This window comes from Mesoplodon bidens, assembly GCF_964165515.1.
Source record: "Mesoplodon bidens genome assembly, chromosome: 7".
NCBI classification, from domain to species: Eukaryota; Metazoa; Chordata; class Mammalia; order Artiodactyla; family Ziphiidae; genus Mesoplodon; species Mesoplodon bidens.
Genome location: NC_138164.1, coordinates 58909716 through 58934965, shown reverse-complemented (window position 1 = coordinate 58934965; position 25250 = coordinate 58909716). Strand labels below are relative to the sequence as shown.

General features: G+C 49.8%; 1 protein-coding gene across 11 annotated transcripts in view; it reads left to right on the top strand.

Annotated features, from left to right (window-relative positions):
• The window catches only part of NUMA1 (nuclear mitotic apparatus protein 1), a 74841-nt gene that overhangs the window by 40040 nt on the left and 9551 nt on the right, over positions 1-25250 (top strand). For all 11 annotated transcript variants that reach the window (XM_081240967.1, XM_081240972.1, XM_081240970.1 and 8 more), the window contains 13 exons: positions 3879-3952; positions 8804-8889; positions 13437-13516; positions 14789-14871; positions 15466-15546; positions 17065-17152; positions 18456-18576; positions 19120-19277; positions 19581-19698; positions 19778-19895; positions 20198-20338; positions 21299-21421; positions 21575-24973. In XM_081240967.1, coding sequence (XP_081097093.1) covers positions 3911-3952; positions 8804-8889; positions 13437-13516; positions 14789-14871; positions 15466-15546; positions 17065-17152; positions 18456-18576; positions 19120-19277; positions 19581-19698; positions 19778-19895; positions 20198-20338; positions 21299-21421; positions 21575-24973 — 4638 coding nt within the window. In that variant the 5' untranslated portion in view covers positions 3879-3910. The remainder of the gene's footprint in view (positions 1-3878; positions 3953-8803; positions 8890-13436; positions 13517-14788; positions 14872-15465; positions 15547-17064; positions 17153-18455; positions 18577-19119; positions 19278-19580; positions 19699-19777; positions 19896-20197; positions 20339-21298; positions 21422-21574; positions 24974-25250) is intronic.

Sequence of the window (25250 nt, the reverse complement as noted above, 5' to 3'; positions counted from 1 at the left end):
TTTGAGGTGAGAGTTTGTGTGGGCTTTGGGTCCTGAAATTCTGGGAATGGGAGCTAGCATCTGAAAGAATGAGGGTCCAGGCGTGGTAAGGGCCCATGGGCTGAGTGATCAGTATAGTTCTATAGCTCTCTGAGACCAAAGATTACTTTGGTGTTATCTTGGGGTAGGGCTGGTGTTTAGGAGGTAAGTGGCTAAGAGGTGGTCTCAAAAGGAGCTGGCACCCAAGTTGAGGGGGGTGGGTAAGGAGAGCAGTGCTGCCACAACTCAGACCTCTGGTCTTTGGCCTATCACTTGGTGAACGCTTAAAACTGAAGCTTTTCCAGAACAGACCCCAGAGCTCAGCAACCTGACCCTCCAGTCCTGGTCCTTGCATCTGAGCAGGTGGTTTGCATTAGCTTCAGCCCTGGTACGAAACCAGGACTGGGTTTTAACTCTTTAAGACCCAGAGAGGGTACAGGCCAGGTGCCAGCATATCTCTTAAGTGTCAAGTTCCTTGTCCTGATATATCTTCTCTGGAAACATAGAGGGGTTACTGTAAATGTGGGAATTGATCCTGATGTGAGGGAGTTACATCATGTCAGTTTTGAAAATGTAAAGAGGTTGCAAGGCCTTTAGTTTATAAGGCAGCTGCTTCTGTGTCTTGGTTCCTTCTTGAGCCCAGAGAAAAGAGAGGGTGCCTTCTCTTCTGGGGCACTTCTTTTCAAAGAAAGAGGTAGGTCGGAACTCTGAAGGTGTCCACAGAGGGCCTGCATTTTGAGATTTTGTTTGTTGATCGGGGGTGGTGGGGGTGAGGAGTTGCCTGTCTGAGTTGGGGGTGAATCTTAGCAGACCCTTCTGTGAAATGGTTCCAGGCTACAACTGCGGGGATCTGTTTTTCAGTCACCATCACCCAGTCTTCTGGGTGGGGCCTGCCTCAGATTTCAGGGGGAGGGTGTGGAGGATGGTGCTCTGGCTGGGGGCCCGAGGTTCCAAGCCAAGGCCTGCTTAAAGTTGTAGTCCCAGTGCCGAGGACTGGCTGTGCCGCTGGCTTCAGTCATTCATTACCTGGAGAAGAGTGAAGGGCCGGGCTGCCCTAAAAGCCCTGAAAGTGTCCTGTCTCTGAGAAAGTGCCCCTTTATGGGATTTGAGCTGATAAGGTCTTGCCTCATGTTGAGTATTGGATTCTGCCTGTTCCTGTGCCTGGGGAGCACAGAAGAAGGCATTTGGCCTTGACACCAGTTTTAGACAGGCTCCCCTGGGAGGACGTAAGGGTTGTATGTTTTGCCTCTGAGATAAAGGGAAGAGGTTGGTCGGGTCATTTTTAGCAACACAGCTGTGGAATCTCTCAGAGGGGGCAAGATCTACCTCCGGTTGCAAATAAAATTTGACTGCAGTTTTGGAACTCACCAAAAGGATAGCAGGTCTAGAGGCAGCAGTGGGGATGACAGGGAGGTGATCTGGGCCTCATTTCCCTTGTTCCTGAGTTGCTCAGACCTCCCCCCCACCCCCCCACCCCCGCCCACTAAGGAAGCCCCAGTAGAGCATTTGGACATTTCTGCCTTCACTCCAAGGGCCAAGCATGGTCCTTCTAACTTTAGGTTGGCCAAACACCAGAAAAGCCTTTTTGCAGTGCAGTAGTTGAGACTTATCTGCCTTCATCCTACCTAGGGAGCAAGGCAGTCAGTGCCCACAGATAGGTCATGCTGGATGAAAATCATCCAAAACTGAGGAAAACATAGGCCCTTTAGCTTCTCTGCCGTCCTGAGAACTCCCTTAATCACTTCACTTGCTTTTGCCAAAGCCTAGGTGAATTGGCTCATTTCCAAGACTGTGATGTTTGTATGACAGGTGGAATCACATTGGGTTTTGCAGGGTCAGGAAGCAATTAATTATAATTAGTATTTAGTTATATTTAGCATTTAATTATTTTCTTCTATTATTTCATGCTTCTCGTATGTTTTTTAAAATTAATTTATTTTTGGCTGCGTTGCGTCTTCGTTGCTGCCCGCAGGCTTTCTGTAGCTGCGGTGAGCGGGGGCTACTCTTTGTTGTGGTGCGTGGGCTTCTCATTGCAGTGGCTTCCCTCGTTGCGGAGCACGGGCTCGAGGCGCATGCGCGGGCTTCAGTAGTCATGGCTCGCGGGCTGTAGAGTGCAGGCTCAGTAGTTGTGGCGCACGGTCTTAATTGTTCTGCGGCATGTGGGATCTTCCTGGACCAGGGCTTGAACCCGTTCCTCCTGCATTGGCAGGCAGATTCTTAAGCACTGCGCCAACCAGGGAAGCCCCAGGAAGTCTGCTTCTTGTATGTTTAGCTTTACTCCTCACCATGCTGTAAGCCCCTCAAAGCAGGGACCATGTCATTGTCTCCCATTTCCCACGAAGCTTCCAGCACAGGATGAACATATGTAAGGACTAAGAAAATAATCTTTTTGGTTGGTTGATAAAGCAGAGTACACTTGCATAGGAAGGCCTCAAGAGATGATGGGTAGTGGATTATCAGATGTATGTATCTCTTTCCCCTATTAGACAGTGAGCACCTTACGGACAAGAATGGTGTCTTTCTTATCCCCAGCGCTTTGTATTCAGAAAGTACTTAGCAAACGTTGGTTCCACAGAACCCACACCTTGGAGATGCTGATGTGTGGGGAGAGTTATAGGTGATGTGGCTCTTACCACTCTTCTTCCTCCTCCTACTGGAGTAGTGACAAGCTTAGCACACCTGTGGCAGTAGGAGGCAGGTCGTGGGGCTGATTACTCCCAGGAAGATTTGTGGGAATTATGGGGGCCTGCTAAGAGGTGTTGGGGAATATTTAGTCACCATGTCCGTGGTCTCTTGAGCAGGTTAGCAGGCAGATGGCTGATTCCCACTGGGAAGGAAAATTGGGGTAAGAATACCAGGACCAGTACCTAATTGTTCATTAAATGTCCCATGGGATCTCCCCCAGAATTGGATTTGGCTTCATGCAGTCTCCCATTTGAAATACGTCTTTGACATTTTTGTGGGGGATATAAAAATCCAGAATTTGAAGTGGTTTCCCCCAAGGACTTGGTTATTGTTTATTAGGTAGACTTTGGGTACCTGCAGAAAGAGCCAGAAATCAACCTTTTTGCTTAAGAACAGTGATCATTTATTGAATACGTACTGTGTGCCAGGCACTGTGCTGTTTGCTTTATCTGCTTTATCTTGAAGCATCACAGTAACCCAGAGAGGTTTTTTTTTTTTTTTTTGGTACGCGGGCCTCTCACTGTTGTGGCCTCTCCCGTTGTGGAGCACAGGCTCCGGACGCGCAGACTCAGCAGCCATGGCTCACGGGCCCAGCCGCTCCGCGGCATGTGGGATCTTCCCAGACCGGGGCACGAACCCATATCCCCTGCATCGGCAGGCGGACTCTCAACCACTGCGCCACCAGGGAAGCCCCCCCAGAGAGGTTTTTGCAGGTCCCATTTTGCAGATGAGGAAACTGAGACTAAAAGGAGTTATGCTACTTGTCCAAGGTCACAAGACCATGGTCACATGGAGTCAACATTCACACCTAGGTGTGTCTGAAAAACCATGTTTGTTCCATGTTTTAAGGGCACCACATCGCAAAGAGTAGGGTTGAAGTCCAGCTTTGAATGTTGTATTTTCTAAGGGACAGAGAGATGGTGTGTAGAGCTTGTGGACATTGAATTAAATGCAGGGTTCTTTACTGTCAGCTGTGACACAGTAAGTTTTATAGTAATTTTGATGTGTACTCTGAGCTTTCTAAAAACTCCCATGGTCCCTTGGTAGATTAAGTGCCAAGTGAAGAGTGACTTATTTAAGTGTTCAGAGCCGGTAAGTGAAACCATTTCCCCCCTCTTCCTTCATCGTGGATATCTGATATAATTAACTGTACTGCCTCTTCTCTTGGGTTCCAGGTGCATCAGGGTGACTGTCTGGTTTCAGCAAGATGACGCTCCATGCCACCCGGGCAGCTGCACTCCTCTCTTGGGTGAGTGGTCTTCCTCTCCTTTGTATGCCAGACTTTTCCAGGAGGCTTGGGAGAGGTGAGAGAGGAGTTTTCTAGGAGTCAGGGCTATGTAGAGTCTTCTCCTCTCCAGACAAAGGAAATACAGTTTTCCTTTGCCTTTCCCCTTAGTTTTTAACTTTTATTATTTTCAGTGATGTTGCTGCTGACATGTGATCCACAACTTGTGTAGCTTAGAAAAGGCTTCTCTGAGGTATATTATTCCTTTTTGGTCATGGGAAGGGTGGCTGCAGAGCAGCATGGAAACCCATTTTTTGTGCATTTCCTTGTGCATGTTTCTGAAAAAGCGTTGACACTGAATTTCAGTGGCGTGTAGGGACTTTGGTCTTGAAAGGCCTTTAATCTCAGGGCAAGGTTCTCCTGGCTCTCCTTACCATGTTTCTGTGAGCTTCCATTGTCCTTTTGGTGCCTTCTTGATTACTTCACCAAAATTCTTCTGCTAGGTCTTTTCATATACTTCTGCCCAAGACAATGGCAAATGAAAAAATAATGCTGAGCATTGGGAACTACAGAGAAACAGAAGAGGCCACGGTGTGTAACGATGACACGCATGGGCCTTAGAGTCAGACAGCCCAGCTTAGAATCATTGCTCTAGCCTGTGTGACCCAAGACAAGTTACTTAGTCTCTCAGCACCTCATTTTTAAAATGGAAAGAAAATTTTTTTTAATATATTCTAAAAATAAAATAATAATCATTATTGTGAGGATAATACGATAATGTCTGTAAAAAGCACTTAAATATTAAAATATTGCCTGGGCGACTTCCCTGGCATTGCAGTGGTTAAGATTCTGCACTTCCACTGCCGGCAGCACGGGTTTGATCCCTGGTTGGGGAGCTAAGATTCCGCATGCTGCACAGAGCAGCCAATAAATAAATAAAATATTGCCTGGGCATGCTATTTGGTAAAGGGTATTTCGGTAGTCGCCCTGACTATTGACCAATCAGGGCCAATTAAAGAGCCGAGTTCAAGAAAGAATTATAGAATCCTTAAAGGAAATGAATTTTTAACTTCCAAGGAGGGTGGGGGTTTAATAAAACAGGGTCTTTAATTACTGTCAAATCTGTAGTCAGGAAGTATGTATTTAGCATACAAAATGTGCATCCTTAGTCTTCAGTTTCTGAAATACATGCAAACTTTAGTTGTACAGTTTAAAATGGTTGTTTTATATTTATATTTTATATTTACATTTCAGTGTTTTATGTCTGTAGTAGAAACATTATCTCTTTCTCCTCTTCCCCAGAAGGCTGGTTGGGTTGTGTCTCTGTGTCTAGTTCAGTAGATTGACTGAATATTAGGGGATCCTTTAGCCACGTTGTTTTAAGTTTATCAGTTTACTTATTTTGGTCCTAGGCTTGTTTTTATAGTGACTACTACCTTTACAGAGAAAAACAGACACAAGACTAGTTTGATTTAACAGCAGATGCTTGTATACTTTTCTCAAAAATCACAATGAACATGCATTAATATATTAAAATATAGTTAGATATAATCTTTCAGTTTAAACAAAAGTTAGGCAGCTAAAGTGGATTTTATGACACTGTAGCAACATGGAATAATGCTTGGTAGCCAGAAAAGTGGCATAGAACACATGCGTGTGACAATCACAACTGTGATTTTTTTAAAAAATGACTTAGGAAAAAAGACTAGAAAGAAATATATCAAAATGCTGAAAGTGCATGTATTAAAATACTAGTGAGTGGAGTTTTTCTGTTTTCCAAATTTTCAGTAATTTATTTTCTAATGTAAAAATAAATTTATATTTTATTTAACTTAAAGTATGGCTTGAAATTATTCTGTACCCAGCAATTATAATGAGTATATTGTTATATAGGGAATATAGGGAACTTTAAGATTCAACAACCTTTGGGACTTCCCTGGTGGCGAAGTGGTTAAGAATCCGCCTGCCAATGCAGGGGACACGGGTTTGAACCCTGGTCCAGGAAGATCCCACGTGCCGCGGAGAAACTAAGCCCATGCACCACATCTCCTGAGCCTGCACTCTAGAGCCCACGAGCTGCAGCTATTGAGTGCTCCTGCCCTAGAGCCCATGCTCTGCAACAAGAGAAGCCACTGCAATGAATGGTCCACGCACCGCAACTAGAGAAAGCCTGCGTGCAGCAACGAAGACCCAACACAGCCAAAAATAAATAAATAAATTTATTAAAAAAAAAAAAAATTCAGCCACCTTAAATGACCCGGAAAGCCTTACAGCAGTTCTTCAGTGAGCTTGGTCCTCACTCACGTTTTATACCCTGACGAGAGATAAAGGAGCTTCTTCACTTCTTCAACTTTTAAATGATTTATCATTTGAGAGCAAAATAATGCACAGGAAGAAAATACATTTTTATATCCATGAAAGAAACTATTGCTGGATTATTACTTAATTGGTATGAGATGAATCCAGATTCCTTAAGTTACTTTAAATCAGCTAACTGGTACGATTTTTTTCAATCTTGTTAGCGAACCTGCATTCACAGCCCTTGAATGTTTTACCTAGATTGCAGATATTAAAAGAAGATGGTTTTTGCTTAAGTCGTGCAGTCTCTTCATTTTCAGCAGGTAGAAAGGGACCTTGGCCTGGAATATTCAGTCTTCCTAGAAAATTCACACTGGTCTTTTCTAATTAGATTAAGCACCCCCCACAAAGGTGGTATAAGTTATTATTTTTAAGAGTCCAGTGAGAAGGTCGTATTTTATATTCTGCACTTAAAATTTTTTTTTACTTTCAACCTATTTTAAAAAAAATTTTTTAGTAAATTTATTTATTTTTGGCTGCTTTGGGTCTTTGTTGCTGCGTGCAGGCTTTATCTGGTGGCGGCGAGCAGGGGCTACTCTTCTTTGCGGTGCGCGGGCTTCTCATTGCGGTGGCTTCTCTTGTTGCAGAGCATGGGCTCTAGGTGCATGGGCTTCAGTAGTTGTGGCACGCGGGCTTAGTAGTTGTGGCTTGCGAGGTCTAGAGTGCAGGCCCAGTAGTTCTGGCTCCCAGGCTTAGTTGCTCCACAGCATGTGGGATCTTCCTGGACCAGGGCTCGAACCCATGTCCCCTGCATTGGCAGGCGGATTCTTAACCACTGCGCCACCAGGCAAGTCCCTCAACCTATTTTAATTTAGATTTATTTAGAAGTTTTTCTAATATAAAATTATTTAATGGAAATAAGTACTATCATTTCTGTAGCTGAATCACTGATTTTTTTTTTAATCCTCTTGATCCTCCAGTGCAGTCAGCTAATTTAACTGCTAAGAAGTAGAAGTGTTGCTGGATCTACTTCATAACCATAGTAGTGCTTTGCATTTAGTACTTTTATTTCGTAATATGTTCTTGCATTCACAATCCCATTTGAACACACACTGGTCTTTTAAGGTAGATAAGTTTGACAAGTGAGTAAACAGTCACAGAAAGCAACAAAGTTGATAACAAAGGTTCCTGGCAAGTTAGTGGAGGAGCTGGACTCAAAAATCCTTGTCTGGGAGCCCCCAGCCCAGTGCCTGTTGAAGAGCACATTTAAGTGGGAGGGACACATTAGGGGGTAAGGGATTAACAGATACAAAACTACTACACATAAATAGATAAGCAACAAGGGTATACGGTATAGCACAGGGAATTATACCCATTATCTTGTAATAACCTATAATGGAGAATAATCTGCAAAAATACTGAATCACTATGAAACTATCAGCTTATTGTAAATCAGCTATACTTCAATTAAAAAAAAATAAAGAGCACATTTATAAATAGAATCTACTCGTTTGTGCATAACCACTATGCTGAAGTTTTTAAAAATAACTTGTAAAGCAGGATAAGTCTCCCTTCTCCCTCAGTCTTGCATGTGTGATTGATTGACTTAGCAGACCCTTCCTTCTTAATAAGGTACTACAAAGGTGAACTTCAGCCCGGGCTTCTGAACTTGGTATCTGTGGAATTTATGAGGTTTTTCTGTAGAAATCAACCATATATGCTTGTTGAATAAACCTGTGTACTTGCTTCATTTGCATGTGACTGCTGGTGAACTTTCTAGTGGGAAAGACTGATTTAGATGAATGTCTGCCTGAAGGCAAGGAAAGGGAGAGGCCATTGGATCAGAATTGACAAGTTTTTCTTTGGGGTTCCTAGCTTTTCTTTCCCTTCCGCCCTCCTTCTTATTATCTTGTTCCCTCATCATTTCTCCCTGCCTCAGCTGAAGTTTCATGTCTGGAAAGAATTTTAAAATGCATCAATCACAAGATTTTATATCTGTGTGGGAGTATATAAAATATATGTAGTATATAATGTAAATTTTGAGTAGACGCAAAAGTCAAATTTCAAGAGCTATAAAATTCAAGATATACAAAGGGCTGTAATGTAAAAATTTGAGCTACGAAGGCTTATAATGTAACCATTCAAGAGATAACAAAGGGCTATAGTATAAAAAGCCTTTTTCCTACCTCAACTCCCAACCATCAAGTTCCTCTCTCCAGAGGCAGTGGTGGTACAATTTTCTTCTAGAAACTATCAGTATTCTTGTAGAACCATTTTATGCCTAATTATATTTAAAGTACACCCCAAGTGCTGGAACATTCTGGGAGAATTTAAGCTCTTACTTAGTTGAAGCCAAAGGAAGGACTCTGATGGCGGCATTCAGGTGGCTGTTAGTGGATGAGTTGGAAGTTAAAAGTCCTAGAATCACCTGTTCTCTCATTCCTTTAGTTACAACTATAGACAGTTGGAACAAACAGAATTGTCAACACCTGGGGAAGGGAGTGGACCGCCCCCCCGCCCCCCCGGGGCTTCTTGCACTTATGACGGTTTCACCAGGCTCTTCCCTTTGCCTCGCAGGTGAACAGTCTGCACGTGGCTGACCCCGTGGAGGCCGTGCTACAGCTCCAGGACTGCAGCGTCTTCCTCAGGATCATTGACAGCATGTGAGTTTGTGCCGCATCCCTCTCCAGCCTCTCAAGTGAAGCTGCATGCTGGGGTGGGGACTGCATTTGTTTCCTTTCCTCGTTGACAGCTGTGACCAGAAAGCACCGCAGGACTGGGATGTCTAAGCCAGTGTGGGCCCCAGAGGCAAGAATACATTGACCTCGTTCTCCAGTCACTGTGTGTCTTTATGAGAGCGGTTTCACTCTTGTCCCATCTTAAGGCTTCCTCACTCTTTCACAGAAGAGCCTCCAATTCTCCGTGTTCTCACAGTGTCCCGGGAGCCTGCTCCGGGGCTCTGTCCTCTGTCTCAATGGGAGTCTTCTACAGCCCTCTTTTCGTGACTCATCCTTATCTCACAAGCCCTCTTTGCAACCTGTAGGCCCAGGAAGAAGAAAGGGGAAGCTTTTAAACTTGAGGGAAGTAAGCAGTGCCTAAAAATCTCTAACTTGTTAGCACAGCACAGACATGCCCCTCTCTAACCCATTATAGCATTCCCGGGTTTTCACCTGCCTCATTAACTTGCTTTGTGAGTTCGATTAGCATTAGATAAGCTGCTTGTTGTCATGTAGCCAGGATTTTAGTTTAGGCCTTTAAATTTCATATCTGTGTCTTTAGCACATTTCCTTTGAACTTCACAGTTATCTGGGAAATGAGTGGAGTGGGGCCTCCTCCTCATACCTTACCTTTCTGGAACCCAGCAAAGATGGGTCAAGCTGTAACCTACATTTATCCTTTTAAAGCTCATGTGGTTCACCCTTTTTCCTGTATCCTCAACTTTTAGCAATTATGAAGGGCAAAACTGACGAACTTCTTACTTCTTTGTGCTGTGGGCAAAAGTAGAGGCCAGGCATGATATAAGGAATTGGGGGAACAGTGGAGAGGACCAACCCTTCCTGTTTAAAGGGAAGCACAATAGACGGGGGGTCCCTCAGACCAAGATCTGAAGTGTTGAGGGTGTTTGTGTTCCACACACAGCAGGTAGGAACGGTGTCAGGGATTCAGCATCTCTGTGAAGCAGGTTCATAGGCAGCAGCTCATTGACAGGGAAAGAAGGTAGAACTGAGCTCGTCAAAGGCAGGATCTGGGTCTAATTCATCTTCGGGTCCTCCATACCTAGCTTAGGGCAGTGCAGTGATTAGGTTTTAATTAATGTTTGTTGGTGAAAATGAGTGAATGAAAATGTAGTTGATATTCTCTATCAGCAAAATCTTGTGGGGCTGAGTGCCCCCATGACAGATGGGTTTGCTAGAGTGGTTTTTTTTTTAATCTTTTGAGATTTATATTGATAATGGGGTTTCCAGTATGATTTCTTAAAAGTCCCTGTGGCTCTAACCAGCCCACCTACCTTAGTGAAAGAAGTCACTGTATTCTTATTTTGATACAGACAGTACCATTTCCTTTCTTTTTTTTTCTTGCTGCACCGCGTAGCTTGCGGGTTCTTAGTTCCCTGACCAAGGATAGAATCTGGGCCCTGGCAGTGAAAGTGCCGAGTCCTAACCACTGGACCACCAGGGAATTCCTGGACACTCCCATTTTCTTTCCCAGTTACCCAGACAGGCCATTTCAACATCATCTTGAATTCCTCCTTCACCTGGGCACTGATTGCTAATTGGTCACCATCCTCTCAGTGTGTCCTTTAGAAGATTTCTCACATCGCTTCCTCTGCCTCATTCTGGATACCAGGGCCTCGAGACTTCGTTCTTCTCTAAACTGTCCTTATTGCAGGGTGTTCCTGTACATGCGATCTCAGGGCTTTCATTGTGATGCTCCACAGCTGATGGGCCTCCGCGGCGCTTCCTTGCCAGGAGGTTGAAATCTAAAATCTGCAGCTTGGTATTCAGCGCTTTCATCAGGGGCCCTCCCAGTCTTGTTTCCTACTCATTTCTACCTCCATACTCCACTCCTTTTTTTTTGATCCTGTAGAATTTCCTAAATTCTGACTTTTGTTAATTGTGTCTTTATGGTACTACTTAACTTATTCTTCCCCTTGTTGCCTATAAACTGGTAATTAGATCTAAACTTAATTAGCTTAAGATTTTTTTCAAGGATACTATATAGATGGAGTTGTGCACTACCTATAAATGATCATTTTGCCACTCCTAATGAAAATCATCATTTTGCAAACCCTAATGAAAGTAGTAGATCTAGGCAACTAACATCAATGGCCAGTAAAACTGTTAGGCTGGCAATACCTAACCTACAATTTAACATCACTAAAGGAGAGGCAGCCAGGTATGATATGCCTTGTTGTAACACGCAGTAGGGTGCAGCATGCTTTTTTTGGACTTCAGACAAGGAGCTTTTGCTTTTGAGGAGATAAATTTCCTTGGCCTGATGACAAGAGCAGTAGATGTGTCCAGGGGTGAGGATGTATGTCCTTGGTTTAGCCATTGTAGGTTTATGACCCTGTGGGAAATTTTCATAAGGAGGGTCAAAAATTCAAGATGCCCATTTTCCAAGTTGTTTTCTAAGGTGCTGCCTGAGCTTTAGACTAGAAGAGCCGTGTGGGGGGAGGGGTGGGGGGAGAGAGAGAGAATGTGTGTGTTTGTTGGATGGAGGGGCTGTTGAAATCCCAGGTTAACCCTGATTTCCATCTCAAATCCAGGACGATTCAGACCAACTTCCTTTGGGAAAACAGACGTTCTTGGTGAACATGTTCTGGCTGATTCATTTGTGATGCTCCTACTGTTGTTAACTGAAATCAGACACCTAGTTCTCAGGAAAGGCAGTGGAGGATGGCAGGGTTGGTGGCAGATAGCTGTGGGAATCGAACAAAAGCTTGTTTCTTGGCCACTTGGCCTTCTCTCTGGGAGAATTCTTTGGGCTCCACCCCTCTGATAAGTTTCCCTTTCTGTTCTCCTGGGCGTGAATAGCCTGAAGCAAAAAGGCTGTCCCATTTCTTTGATATCTATGAGGCTTGCATAGCAAAGTTTAGTGGAGGCATTTTTCCAGAAAACTTAAAGCCCTGACATTTGTCTTACTGACGTTGACCTCTGCTCTTCCCAGTAAAAAGTATTCCTCATCTGTCAGTCCGCCCATATGTACTCAGCACCTGCTATATTCCTAGCTTTCAGCTCACAAAGAGCGGTCAGTTATAAATGATGCACCTGTATCCGTGAGTCCTGTAGGAATTCCTGAGAAGCAGAGGGGAGACATGACTAGCAGTGGTTCTGCTTGGCTTCCTGCCAGAGATGAGACTTGAGTGCAGTCTTAAAGGATGGGCTGGATTTCCCCAGGACTAGTGTTTTTCAAAGCGTGTTCCATGCACCTGTACTTATCCCAGGGGCTCAGTGGGGGAAAGAAGAGGTTTGTGGTCAGATACGTTTAGGAAATAATGCGTGTTTATACCTTCTTTAGAAAATGTTCAGTTTGGTTTAACCCAGTATTTCTCAAACATTTAGCCCAAGAACCCTGTTTATTTTTATCCAATGGAATACACTTAGGTAAATTACTACTCTGTGCTGAGGGCAAAGAGAGTCACAACAGTCCAGATTGTGGATGGGTAGGGAAGATGGCTCTTTCAGGAGTCTGTGAGGAGATGAGTATCTCTAAAAGACTTTGTAGGTGTCCCTAATCACAGACCAGCTACCCAAAGTGCCTCCTGTGGGGGGTTCACTTGGAAGAAGCCTTTGTAATCCAGTGGGAGCTGCAGGGAGCTACTCTCGTGGTCTTGCCTAGGATGCTTCTTGTGCTTTGCAGGATGTCTGGCACTGGAGGATTCCCTGGGCCTGGTGATGCCTGCCCTGCCCTCCAGAAAGTTGATTGAGACCTAGAGATTCAGGTTCTGAAGAACAGGAGGCTTTTCAATCAGTATCTTCAGCCGTAGCCTAGATAGAAAAGTCAGCTTTCTAACTTGAAGTAAGGGTAGTCCCTTCCGAAAATGAAACTGCACTCAGCCTGAGGGGCCGGGTCAAGGGGCCAGGGCAGTGTGAGAGCTCCCCCTGCTGCCTCCCTGCCCTCATTGCTCTCCACACTTTGCTTGCCTTTCCACTTAAACAAACACAAGCACCACAAAGGCCACAGATAGAGAGTGATTTTCCCTTGGCCTGGCCTCTTGGAGGCCACCTCAGCCTTCAGTGTTGAACTTTGCCCTGTCACTTCAGAGCCTTGTTCCCTCCTGTTCTTCCAGTTTTTAGATCTGTTTTTCCCTTTCCATAGTCCTCTCTGACTCGTACTCTAGCCACATTCGCAGGCATCCTGACGTTGTACACTTGAGCCGTTGCAGGCTATCAGTCCTAGCTTTCCAGTCATCTGTGCTGCCTCCATCGCCTCTCAACCCCCTTCCCACAGAGCTTTTTGATATTCACAAATGCCGTCTTGTCCAGGAGGACCTCATGCCTCAAGTCCCCACTTCTCACCCACGACACAGTTCCTTCTGGCTAAATGGTGTCTCGGTATCTTCTCCCCCGCCTCCAATGTCTGGTCTGGTTCTCCCCCAGATCCAGCACAGATCCAGCCTGAAGGGTTGGGAAGGTGGTATGTAATGCAGTAGCAAGGAGGGAAGGATGGCTAAGTACTCTGGTTCTAATACTTGCTCTTTTTCTAGCCACGGCACTGACGAAGGGCAGCAAATCCTGCAGCAGCCGGTGCCAGAGAGACTGGAATTTGTGTGCAGTTTTCTGCAGAGTAAGCACCTTTCTTATCTAGCTGGGAAGGAGCTGCTTCCTCAGCTCCTGGGACTTGGGGATCTGGACCTGGAAGAACCAGGTCCCAGGTATCTGGGGGAGCAAAGGCTCGAGGCTGCCCACTCTGTACCACCAAGATGAGTACAACTGGGGTGGCTTCCCTGGGCCTGGTGATGCCTGCACCAGTTGGGGAGGAGTGTCCCTGCAGTCCCAGAGCCCATTTCAGGATCCAGGTAGAGCCAGAGGGTCGGTTTTGGGGACTCATCACCTTGGGCTCCCATTCCTCCCACTGCAAGGAGACAGAAGGATCCATGTTACCCTCTTCCCCTTGCAAGAAAAACATTTTACCCTGATAACATTGAATTAATTGCTTAGGTGATAGGTATAGGGGCACAGGCAGGTTAAGGTTGAAATCTTGGCCCTCCTACTCTACTGCTTGTGTGACCTTTCTGGACATGGGTTCCCTGTCTTTAAAATGAAGATCATAGTAATTGCTCTTAAGGTTGATGGATAGAGTAAATAAGAACACATGCGGGACTTCCCTGGTGGTCCAGTGGTTAGGACTCTGTGCTCCCAATGCAGGGGGCCTGGGTTCGATCCCTGGTCAGAGAACTAGATCCCGCATGCCGCAACTAAGACCCGGTGCAGCCAAATAAATAAATGAATGAGTGAATTAATATTAAAAAAAATAACACATGCAAAGCTTCTAGCACAGCACTTGTGAATTCCCCTCCCTCATATAGCTGTGAACAGAGTCCTCATCTTTGACACGGGAGCTATCTACCATCCCCACCTCAAGAGAATTATAAGAAAGGTGATAATGGATTTAGATAAATCAGGGTGTTAGTAATTGAGCCATGCCCCTCTGGCAGCATAAGAACCAGGTGTCCCAGCCCTGGTCTGACTCAGGGCTTCCTCTGCAGCCGCAGTTGGAATGAGACTCTTGAGTGACCTGGAATCTCTGGGCTCCTCCTCTGTGGTGCTGAGTGGGAGTTGGTGCGTGGGTAGGTGAGTGCAATGTCAGGCCCCAGAGCTGCTGTGAATTCCAGCCTGCTTTCTTCTTGAACTATCCCTGTAGTCCTTGGACCAATCCAGGATAGAACTAACTTCAGGTGGGAACGTGTATGTTGGGCGAGAGGGGACCTAGGAGTAAGGAGCCCTGCGTCTCCTGGTCCCACCAGCCTTTCTGCTCCTCTGACTGTGATGTGTTTTGATGATCTCAGGGATGGCCCCCAGGAAATTCACCTTGTTTTCTACATTGTTGTCATTACAGAAAACCGAAAACATCCCTCTTCTCCAGAATGCCTGGTGTCAGTGCAGAAGGTGATGGAGGGATCAGAGCTGGAACTTGCCAAGGTACCCGTGGAATACCAGACTGGTCTGGGGGGAGGGTGGCACCAGAGGGGCCTGCAGAGGAGCCTTCTCTTAACCCAGAAGAAGTGGTGGGGCTTTATTTCTGGGCCTCGTGGAGATTGGCGGTAGGTCCAGGCAGCTACCTAGTGAGGCAGAGGCTGATTCAGCCAAGGATTTTAGGAGCTCACCTTTATGACAGAGAGCTTGACTAGATCATTACTGTGGCCTCAGTGGAGACCTGGTAGGAATCAGGCCTCACCCAGCTGTCATCACACTTTTCTTTTTAGCTCAGTCCACTTCATTCCCTCTTCTGTTTCTGGGTGCTGGCCTATAGAGGATGCCTTAAGCTTCATACCCAGGGTTCCATGAGTCCAGAAATTTAGTTATGCAGGAATTCTGGCACCTGGCTTTTTGCACAGTGAGCACTGAGTCCTCAATCAAGTGATTCCTGATGCAGTTAAGGGCAGCGGCCTGGGGCTGCTGAATTCTAGGAGCTTTGGAAGGGTCTCAGAATAGCTCAGAGTCCCCAGAGTGGGGCAGGGGTTGGGGACCGAGAAGAGAGCCCTGCTCAGTGATTGCCTCCTGTTTGGCTTCTAGATGACCATGCTGCTCTTATACCACTCCTCCATGAGCTCCAGAAGTCCCAGGGACTGGGAACAATTTGAATACAAGATTCAGGTAAGCCCTTGTGCCTCCACCCCGCCCAGCAGGTCTTGCCTGTGTTTTACCTCATTCCAGTTGTTTTTCTTTAAACAACATATGTTGTTTTTTTAAAAAATTATGTTACAGTAGTTATAGCCATTCATTATAGAAAGTCTGGAAGATATAGAAAAGCACAAAGAAGGAAATAACAGTTGCCAGTAATCTCATTCTCAGCAATAACTGCTAACTTTTAAAGGATATACTTCCACGTCCTTTTCATGTACATAAGTTTAACTGTACCCGTACCTGAACTGTTTGGTATGTAGAAATTATTCTTTCTTCGTATATGTGCTCCCGTATGTGTGTGTGTGTGTTTTACACAAACTGTCACTCCATTTCTTCCTCCTTTCCTCTAGTAGGAAGGATTAGTGAGAATGTCTTTGTCCGTCATGACAGTCTAGCTCAGAGCGGTTATGTCCTCTCCCCTCCTCTGCATGGTCCCTAAGTGAAGAGGAGTTGGTGCATCTGCTTCATTAGAGAGGGAATTGACCTGGTTTCCAGGAGCTACCTGCCATATGGGTCCTGATGTTTTCCTTGCTTCCTATATGAGCAGCTGTCCTTTATTTTCCAGAGCAGAAGCAGCTGGGATGCCACAGTGGGTAATGTAGGTGACTGGTGGGGCAGTGTCCAGAGAGCTGTGGCCTTTCATGTGGTGATAGAAATGTTGAGTCATCCCATTTCGTACTCACTTAGCTCGTGGCTCGTCTCTGGGGTTGGGGGTTGTAGTGGGAGGCATGGGTGGCTCCTTCCTTTCTTTTTTTTTGGGGGGGGTGCCTCTCACTGCCGTGGCCTCTCCCGTTGCGGAGCGCAGGCTCAGCGGCCATGGTTCACGGGCCGAGCCGCTCCGTGGCATGTGGGATCCTCCCGGCCTGGGATCCTCCCGGCCTGGGGCACAAACCCGCATCCCCTGCATCGGCAGGCGGACTCTCAACCACTGCGCCACCAGGGAAGCCCTCCTTCCTTTCTTTAACCTTTTCTCTGCTCCAAGCTGATCATAGACCTGGTAGAAACAAATTCTAAAGGAATAAGGAACTACAGAGATGACCAGGATAATCAGATCAACTCTGTAGCTTTGGAATTCAGACAGAGAAGGCAAGATTATACCTGCTGGTGGCTAAGCTTTGGATGAGCCCTGGAGGTGTTCTCACTCAGACAAAGAACAACAGTGAGGTCAGCTGGAAGAGGCCAACAGGGTTATGTATAAAAGCTTTCTGACTGCATTACTTTGCCTGTTCTCATCTCATGGTCAGGAGCAAAGTCAGTTTGGACCTCTGTCTCACCCTGGGTGCATCTTTAGGGGAGAAGAGGGGCTGGGGACAAGTAGGGTGAACATGTCTCTGGTGGAGTGTTCTTGGCTGGACCATGGGTCTTCAGGTCTGAGAGGAAGAATGGGCTCCAGCAGGCTCCTAGGGCTGGCACGGCCAGGATGGTGCCCTCCATCCCTTCGGGCCTCCTGAACACCTAAGTGATGCTCTTTCTCTGTCTGTGGTCCAGGCTGAGTTAGCTGTCATTCTCAAATTTGTGCTGGACCATGAGGATGGGCTAAACCTGAATGAGGACTTAGAGAACTTCTTACAAAAAGGTAAGTTGGGATCACTCCCAAGGATCCTGTCTTTTCTGAGCTGGGGACTGCTAGGATGCTGAGTTGTCAGGAAGTGCAGTGGGGATTTGCCCCAACACAAGTCACAGAGTTGGTGCTTAGGAAACGTGTGTAAGGGGGTAAGTTGGTTTCTGGGCCATGTTGCCATCATCCCAGTTCCCACAGAGCTCCTTCTTGCGCCTGGCAGCAGCTAAGCAGAACATTTATAAGTGATCATGTCTGCTGCGGGTTCTCCTTGACTACCCGCCCCCCCTCCCCTCACACACACACACTTCTTTTTTTGTTTTTTATAGTTTAAACAGTCATTACTCTAGGCTTATAAGCTGGGAGTACACAGTCTTAGAAAACTGTTTTTCCTACATAATGCCCGTGTTCTAGGTGGGAAGGCAGATACATAAACCAGAATGTATGATAAGGAATAAGTGCTAGAACAGGGAGATATCGAATCTACCAAGTGTCTTGCTGGAAGTACATCAGAAAGAGTGAGAGTGCTGCCTGTTTGGAAGAGCCATCTAACGACAACAGGGTGTAAGGTGTGGGTCTAGGCACGTTCATCCAGCCACTGAATTTGATGTTCCTTGTGTTCAGGTTCCTCGTGAGCCCTTCAGGTGGAGATGTTGCAGATGTGAGTCTAGAATGCAGGAGAGGGCTCTGGGCCAGGCTGTGGGCTTGCAAGTCTGTGTATGGATGGCCGTTGAAGCCTTGGGCACCGTGGGCAGAGCACATGGGCCCCATCAGAGCTCTGGGGCTTGGAGGGCAGGTGGGAGAGGGAGGGAGGAGCAGGTGAGGGAGACGGAGACCTGGTGTTAGAAGTAGGAGGGCCATGCGAAGGTCACCGTGAGAACCAAGGGAAGAGGAGGTTTTGAGAAAGAAGTCATGCTGGCAGTGCACGATTTCAGAATGGAGGGCTTCAGCAAGGAGGCTGGTGGCTCTGACTCGAGAGGTCATTGGGGCTGAGAGGAGATCTGCTCAGGGTTGGCTTGAGGGAAAAGCGTGAGCACTTGGTCCAGTCTCTGAGCACGGGGGACACAGTCACTTCACTGCGCTCTTTGAGTGCTGGTGATCTGTGGAAACGGAAGCCCCTTGCTTGATTTGGCCTAGGGCACTGACCTCTGGATAACCCAGACACCAGGCTTCAGGTTCTGCCCAGGCGCCTCCCTCTGCAGCTTACCTATAAGTGTCTGGATTCATTCCCACTAAGGCGAGTTCTCAAATTGTGTAAAGATGCAAATCTGTCCACCCTCTTACTAACCTCTCTTTGGCTTGTTTACTCCTTCCCCTCTAGCTCCTGTCCCTTCCCCCTGTTCCAGCACCATCGCTGAAGAGCTCTCCCCACCCAGCCACCAGGCCAAGAGGGAGGTTCGCTTCCTAGAGCTACAGAAAGTCGCCTCTTCCAGTGGGAACAAGTATGTGCTGGGCCTCTTCTCCCGGGATGGGGCCTCAACATCCAGTCTTCAGATCCCTGCATCCTAGAGGCTAAGCTGTTGACCAGCCCCTTACGTCATCAAGAGTGCTTGGAGTATCTTGTAGATCTGGGATGCCCTCCCCTGCCCCAGTACTAATGGGGGAATTGGTTGGGATCTGTCCTTGGCAGAAGGCCTCTCAAAGGCTGTTCTCTGTTTATAGAATTTCTTGCTTCCCTGGAGACTGTGCTAAAGTCCGTTCTCCTAGTGCAGCTCTGTAGAGGCAAAGGGAATGCACTCCTTTTGCACCTATGGGGGCGGGGGAGGGCATAGAGAAAATTAAGCCTTGGAGGAAGGAGAAGAAAAGCTTTCTCAGGGTCATGTCATAAGGCACGAGGTAGCACTGCAGACAGAACCCAGGTGTTTGGGTCCCGCAGCCGGTGCTCACAACCATAGGGCCCGGCTCCCCCAGCCCCGCCTGTGGTCAGTAGCTTCAGCCCTCATGTCAGTTTCTGACCATGGCATCTGGACCATCTCCTTCCTCAGCTTCCTCCCAGGTTCTCCAGCCTCCCCCATGGGTGACATTCTGCAGACCCCACAATTCCAGATGAGGCGGCTGAAGAAGCAGCTTGCAGATGAGAGAAATAATCGAGACGAGCTGGAGCTGGAGTTGGCCGAGAACCGCAAGCTCCTCACAGAGAAGGGTAGGTGGCTGGCCTCTGGCAGATGTGTGTTAACGGGCAGCATTTGGGATTTTCATCCGGGGAAGCGCTGGGCTTGTCTGAGGCGTGGCCCCTCTGTCTTCCGTGTTGTCCCCTCTGCTGGCCTGGGACCTTAGAGCTCAGCCCTGGGCCTGTCAGGCTGACCTCCTGGAAGCTGGTTCTGTCCTTGCCACCCTCCTTCCTTTCCCTGGGATTGGACGCCCCCTCCTTCCTCCCCCTCCTCCCTCCCCCTCCTCCCCTTAGTCCTGTGCTAACTCTCCTCTTTTCTCCCCTCCTCTGGGGCAGATGCGCAGATAGCCATGATGCAGCAGCGCATCGACCGCCTGGCTCTGCTGCACGAGAAGCAGGCGGCCAGTCCGCTGGAGCCCAGGGAGCTTGAGGAGCTCCGTGGCAAGAATGAGAGGTACAGTGCTCTCTACCGTCCTTCCCACACCCGGGGCAGGGGAGACATGCTCTTTCCTCACTGCTCCCCTCGCTTGCAGCCTCACCATACGGCTCCACGAAACTCTGAGGCAGTGCCAGGACCTGAAGACAGAGAAGAGCCAGATGGATCGCAAAATTAACCAGCTTTCTGAAGAGAATGGGGACCTTTCCTTTAAGGTGAGTGTTGAGGTTTCTGGCCCCCACCTGGAAGCCCCTTAGCTTGAATTGGTCTGGAAAATTCCCCCAAAGAGGGTTGAGGAGAATGTCCTCATTCCGTAATTGGCTCCTGCCAGGGACCAGCTGGTGGCCCTAAGTTTTGATTTGTAGTCCTGAGTCAGAGACGTGAATAGTTGCGATTGGTTTGAGGAAGGTTGGAAGGCTAATGGGAACCATCCAGACCCTGGAGCTCAGGGGGCAGATAGCAGTGGTGTTGGCAGTTTTGACCCTGGGTGATGGGCGTTCCCTCTTGTCTGTCTTAGCTGCGGGAGTTTGCCAGTCACCTGCAGCAACTACAGGGGGCCCTCAATGAACTGACAGAAGAGCACAGCAAGGCCACTCGGGAGTGGGTGGAGAAGCAGACCCATCTGGAGAAGGAGCTCGGCACAGCCCTGCAGGACAAGGTAACCCTCTGCTTCGGGAAGTCAGGGCCACAGTCTTGACCACACACTCAAAGCTGAATTCCGTTTACCGCTCTATTCTTTGGGGCCTTTGGGAATTATGCTGACTACTTGTCAAGGCTTAATAGTGTGCTGTAATGGGCTTCAGGCCAGTACACCTATGAATCCTGTCTCTGCTGTTTACAAGGTGTGGCTCTTGGACAAGTTACTTGACTTCTTTCTAGGCATCCTTTTCCTAAAATGGGAAAAAGAATGGGTAGCTGCCTCATCATCCGTTGTAAGATAATGCATATAGAGCACTGAACACACATTGTCTGGTGCAAAGTGAGCTCTCAGTGAATTAGTTGCTGTTATTATTATTGCTGCTAAGAATCCAGCTCTGCCACTTATTAATAACCATGTAGCCCGGGGGCAAGGCACTTAATTTCTGAGCTTCAGATTCTTACCCTTTAAAAAAAAAAAACAAAAAAGGGATGGTAGTAGCTACCTCCCAGATCTTTTGGGTAGGTTAGAAATTCAGAGAGGTACCCAGCACAGTGCCTGGCCCATTGTAGGTACTTAGTGAACAGTGGCGTAAAGTCGGGCAGGGGACCAGGGGATGCTGCTGCTGTTGATGCTCAGACTGTTGGGATATTTTTAAGCTGGTGGGTTTTTGGATTATCTGAGAGCCAAGACATGACTGAGGAAAGGCATACAGTGAGGAAATCTGGAGTAAACTCAGCAGCCTTGGAGAAGAAATGAGCAGGTCACTTGACTTAATTGAGCCCTGGTACTAGGGCTAGAAAGTCAGGCCTCTCATGGTCCCAGGTCCTTGGTTTCTGCAAGTTCCCCTAGGTCAGGGCAAAAGGAGATCTTGGTAATAAGGTAATCGGGTCTTATGTTCTGTTGATGTTCAAAAGGGTTCGTATGGTTATCTGGTGCCTGTTCCACTTCTGTTAACATGGGGCTCTTGTTTACTCCCAGAAATGCCTTGAAGAGAAGAATGAAATCCTTCAGGGAAAACTTTCACAGCTGGAAGAACATTTGGCCCAGCTCCGGGAGAACCCACCCCGGGAGAAGGGCGAGGTGCTGGGTGACGTCTTGCAGGTAGGATCTCAGGGGCAGGGGTGAGACCTGTGTGCTGGGATTGCAGCAGACCCATGTTCGCCATGTTCACCTTCCTGGCGGACCTCAATCCCCAGAGGGGCCAGGGGGACCGCGGAGTCGTGCTGAGCCCCATTTGTCTCTTTATCTCACCAGCTGGAAACTCTCAAGCAAGAGGCAGCCACTCTAGCTGCAGACAACACCCAGCTCCAAGCCAGAGTGGAGGTGCTGGAGACTGAGCTGGGCCAGCGGGAAGCCAAGCTGCTTGCCGAGCGGAACCACTTTGAAGAAGAAAAGCAGCAGTTGGCCAGCCTGATTGCCGAGCTGCAGGGCTCCCTGTCCAACCTTGGCCAGGCCAAGGAAGAGCTGGAGCAGGCCTCTCAGGCTCAGGGGGCCCGGCTGTCTGCCCAGGTGGCCACGATGACCTCTGAGCTCGCCACCCTCAATGCCACCGTCCAGCAGCGGGATCAAGAACTGGCTGGCCTAAAGCAGCAGGCCCAAACAGAGCAGGCGCAGCTCGCGCAGACCCTCCAGCGGCAGGAACAGGCCTCCCAGAGCCTCCGCCAGCAGGTGGAGCAGCTGAGCAGCAGCCTGAAGCAGAAGGAACAGCAGTTGGAAGAGGCCGCCGAGGAGCAGAAGGCCACCCGGCGGGACCACGCCCAGCAACTGGCCACTGCGGCTGAGGAGCGGGAGGCCTCTTTACGGGAGAGGGATGCGGCCCTCCAGCAGCTGGAGGCATTGGAGAAGGAGAAGGCCGCCAAGCTGGAGGTCCTGAAACAGCAGCTTCAGGCTGCTAGTGAAGCCCGGGACAGTGCCCAGACCTCGGTGACACAGGCCCGGCGGGAGAAGGCAGAGCTGAGCCAGAAGGTGGAGGAGCTCCATGCCCATGTTGAGGCAGCCCATCAGGAGCGGTGTGAGGCGCAGGCCCAGGTGGCAGAGCTGAAGGCCCAGCTGAGGTCTGAGCAGCAAAAAGCAACCGAGAGAGAAACAGTGGCCCAGGAGAAGGCCCAGCTCCAGGAGCAGGTTCGGGCCCTTGAGGAGTCCTTGAAGGTCACCAAGGGCAGCCTGGAAGAGGAGAAGCACAGGGCTGCAGACATCCTGGAAGAGCGGCAGCGATGCATCTCCAGGCTGGAGGCAGAGGCCCGGAGCCTGGTGGAGCAGCACAAGCAGGAACAGGAGGAGCTGGAAGAAGAGAAGGCCGGGCGCAAGGGGCTGGAGGCCCGACTACAGCAGCTCGGGGAGGCCCATCAGGCCAAGACGGAAGCCCTGCGGCAGGAGCTGGCTGAGGCCATAGCCTCCCAGCGCGAGGCCGAGAGTGAGTGTGAGCAGCTTGCCAAGGAGGTGGCCACCTGGCGTGAGCGGTACGAGGACAGCCAGCAGGAGGAGGCGCAGTACGGCGCCATATTCCAGGAACAGCTGATGACCCTGAAGGAGGAATGCGAGAAGGCCCGCCAGGAGCTGCAGGAGGCAAAGGAGAAGGTGGCAGGGATAGAGGCCCACAGCGAGCTCCAGATCGGCCGGCAGCAGAGTGAGCTTGCTCAGCTCCACGCCAGCCTGGCCAGGGCCCTGCAGCAGGTCCAGGAGAAGGAGGTCAGGGCCCAGAAGCTCGCAGACGACCTGTCTGCTCTGCAGGAGAAGATGGCTGCCACCAGCAAGGAGGTGGCCCGCCTGGAGGCCTTGGTGCGCAAGGCGGGTGAGCAGCATGAAACGGCCTCCCAGGAGCTACTCAAGGAGCCGCCCAGGGCAGGAGACAGAGAGTCGGAGTGGCTGAAAGAGCATCAGGGACGCCCGTTCTGCAGCACGCAGGCTGCACTGCAGGCCATGGAGCGTGAGGCAGAGCAAATGGGCAGTGAGTTGGAGAGGCTGCGGGCTGCGCTGGTGGAGAGCCAGGGGCAGCAGCAGGAGGAGCGTGGGCAGCAGGAGAGGGAGGTGGCGCGGCTGACCCAGGAGCGGGGCCGGGCCCAAGCCGACCTTGCCCTGGAGAAGGCTGCCAAGGCCGAGCTTGAGATGCGGCTGCAGAATGCCCTCAACGAGCAGCGTGTGGAGTTTGCCGCCTTGCAGGAGGCACTGGCCCGCGCCCTGATGGAAAAGGAGGGGAAGGATCAGGAGCTGGCCAAGCTTCGTGGGCAGGAGGCAGCCCAGGGGGCAGAGCTGAAGGAGCTTCAGCAGACCGTGGAGCGACTGGAGGAACAGCTGGCCAGGAAAGAGGAGGAGTGCCCACAGTCTCTAGGGGCGGCCGGCCGAGAAGACGCTTCCGGGTCGGGAGCCCAGTCTGAGGCTGCTGGAAAGACGGAGCAGACAGGCCCGGAGCTGGAGGCTCTGCGGGCAGAGGTGAGCAGGCTGGAGCAGCAGGTCCGCGAGTATCAGGAGAAGTCCTCCAGCCTGGAGCGCAGCTTCGAGGCTCAGCGCGCCTCCCACGCGGAGCAGGCCGGTGCTCTGGAGACTTTGCGGGGCCAGTTAGAGCAGAAGGCCCAGGAGCTGGGGAGCGGTCAGGACACCTTAGCCTCAGCCCAAAGGGAGCTGGCCACCCTCCGCGCCAAGGCCCAAGAGCACAGCAAGGCTGAGGATGGGTGGAAGGCACAGGTGGCCCGGAGTCAGCAGGAGGCTGAGAGGAAAAACAGCCTCATCAGCAGCTTGGAGGAGGAGGTGTCCATCCTGAATCGCCAGGTGCTGGAGAAGGAAGGCGAGAGCAAGGAGTTGAAGCGGCTGGTTATTGCCGAGTCAGAGAAGAGTCAGAAGCTGGAAGAGAGGCTGCGTCTGCTCCAGGCAGAGACGGCCAGCAGCAGCGCCAGGGCCGCGGAACGCAGTTCCGCTCTGCGGGAGGAGGTCCAGACCCTCCGGGAGGAGGCGGAGAAGCAGCGGGTGGCTTCTGAGAGCCTGAGGCAGGAGCTGGCCTCGCAGGCAGAGCGAGCGGAAGAGCTGGGCCAAGAGTTGAAGGCTTGGCAGGAGAAGTTCTTCCAGAAGGAGCAGGCCCTCTCTGCCCTGCAGCTTGAGCACACCAGCACGCAGGCCCTGGTGAGCGAGCTGCTGCCCGCTAAGCACCTGTGCCAGCAGCTGCAGGCTGAGCAGGCAGCCACTGAGAAACGCCACCGAGAGGAGCTGGAGCAGAGCAAGCAGGCAGCTGGTGGGCTGCGGGCGGAGCTGCTGCGGGCCCAGCGCGAGCTCGGGGAGCTGGTGCCCCTGCGGCAGAAGGTGGCCGAGCAGGAGCGAGCAGCCCAGCAGCTGCGGGCAGAGAAGGCCAGCTACGCAGAGCAGCTGAGCATGCTGAAGAAGGCTCACGGCCTGCTGGCGGAGGAGAACCGGGGGCTGGGAGAGCGGGCCAACCTCGGCCGGCAGTTTCTGGAAGTGGAGCTGGACCAGGCCCGGGAGAAGTACGGCCAAGAGCTGGCAGCTGTGCGTGCTGAGGCTGAGACCCGTCTGGCCGAGATGCAGCGGGAGGCACAGAGTACTGCCCGGGAGCTGGAGGTGATGACTGCCAAGTACGAGGGTGCCAAGGTCAAGGTCCTGGAGGAGAGGCAGCGTTTCCAGGAGGAGAGGCAGAAACTCACTGCCCAGGTGAGGCACCCAGCTCAAGCGTGCCCCCAGAGAGCAGACCTGCGGGAGGGGGACACTGTCCCTCTGCATTCCTGGGCCTCCGGCTCCCACATGATTAGAGTGTCTTGTCTCCCCACACTCACTGGGTGGCAGAGGAAGAGAGGTGACTGGTAGAGTTCAAGTCTGTTGCCCCCTCGTTGGCCTACAGAAAATACCAATAGCCTCTTCTCCGAAGCCTCTGTCCCTGGAGAGTCAGGCTGCAAAGGCCATCAGCCCATTGAGCACAGTGTCGTGAGGA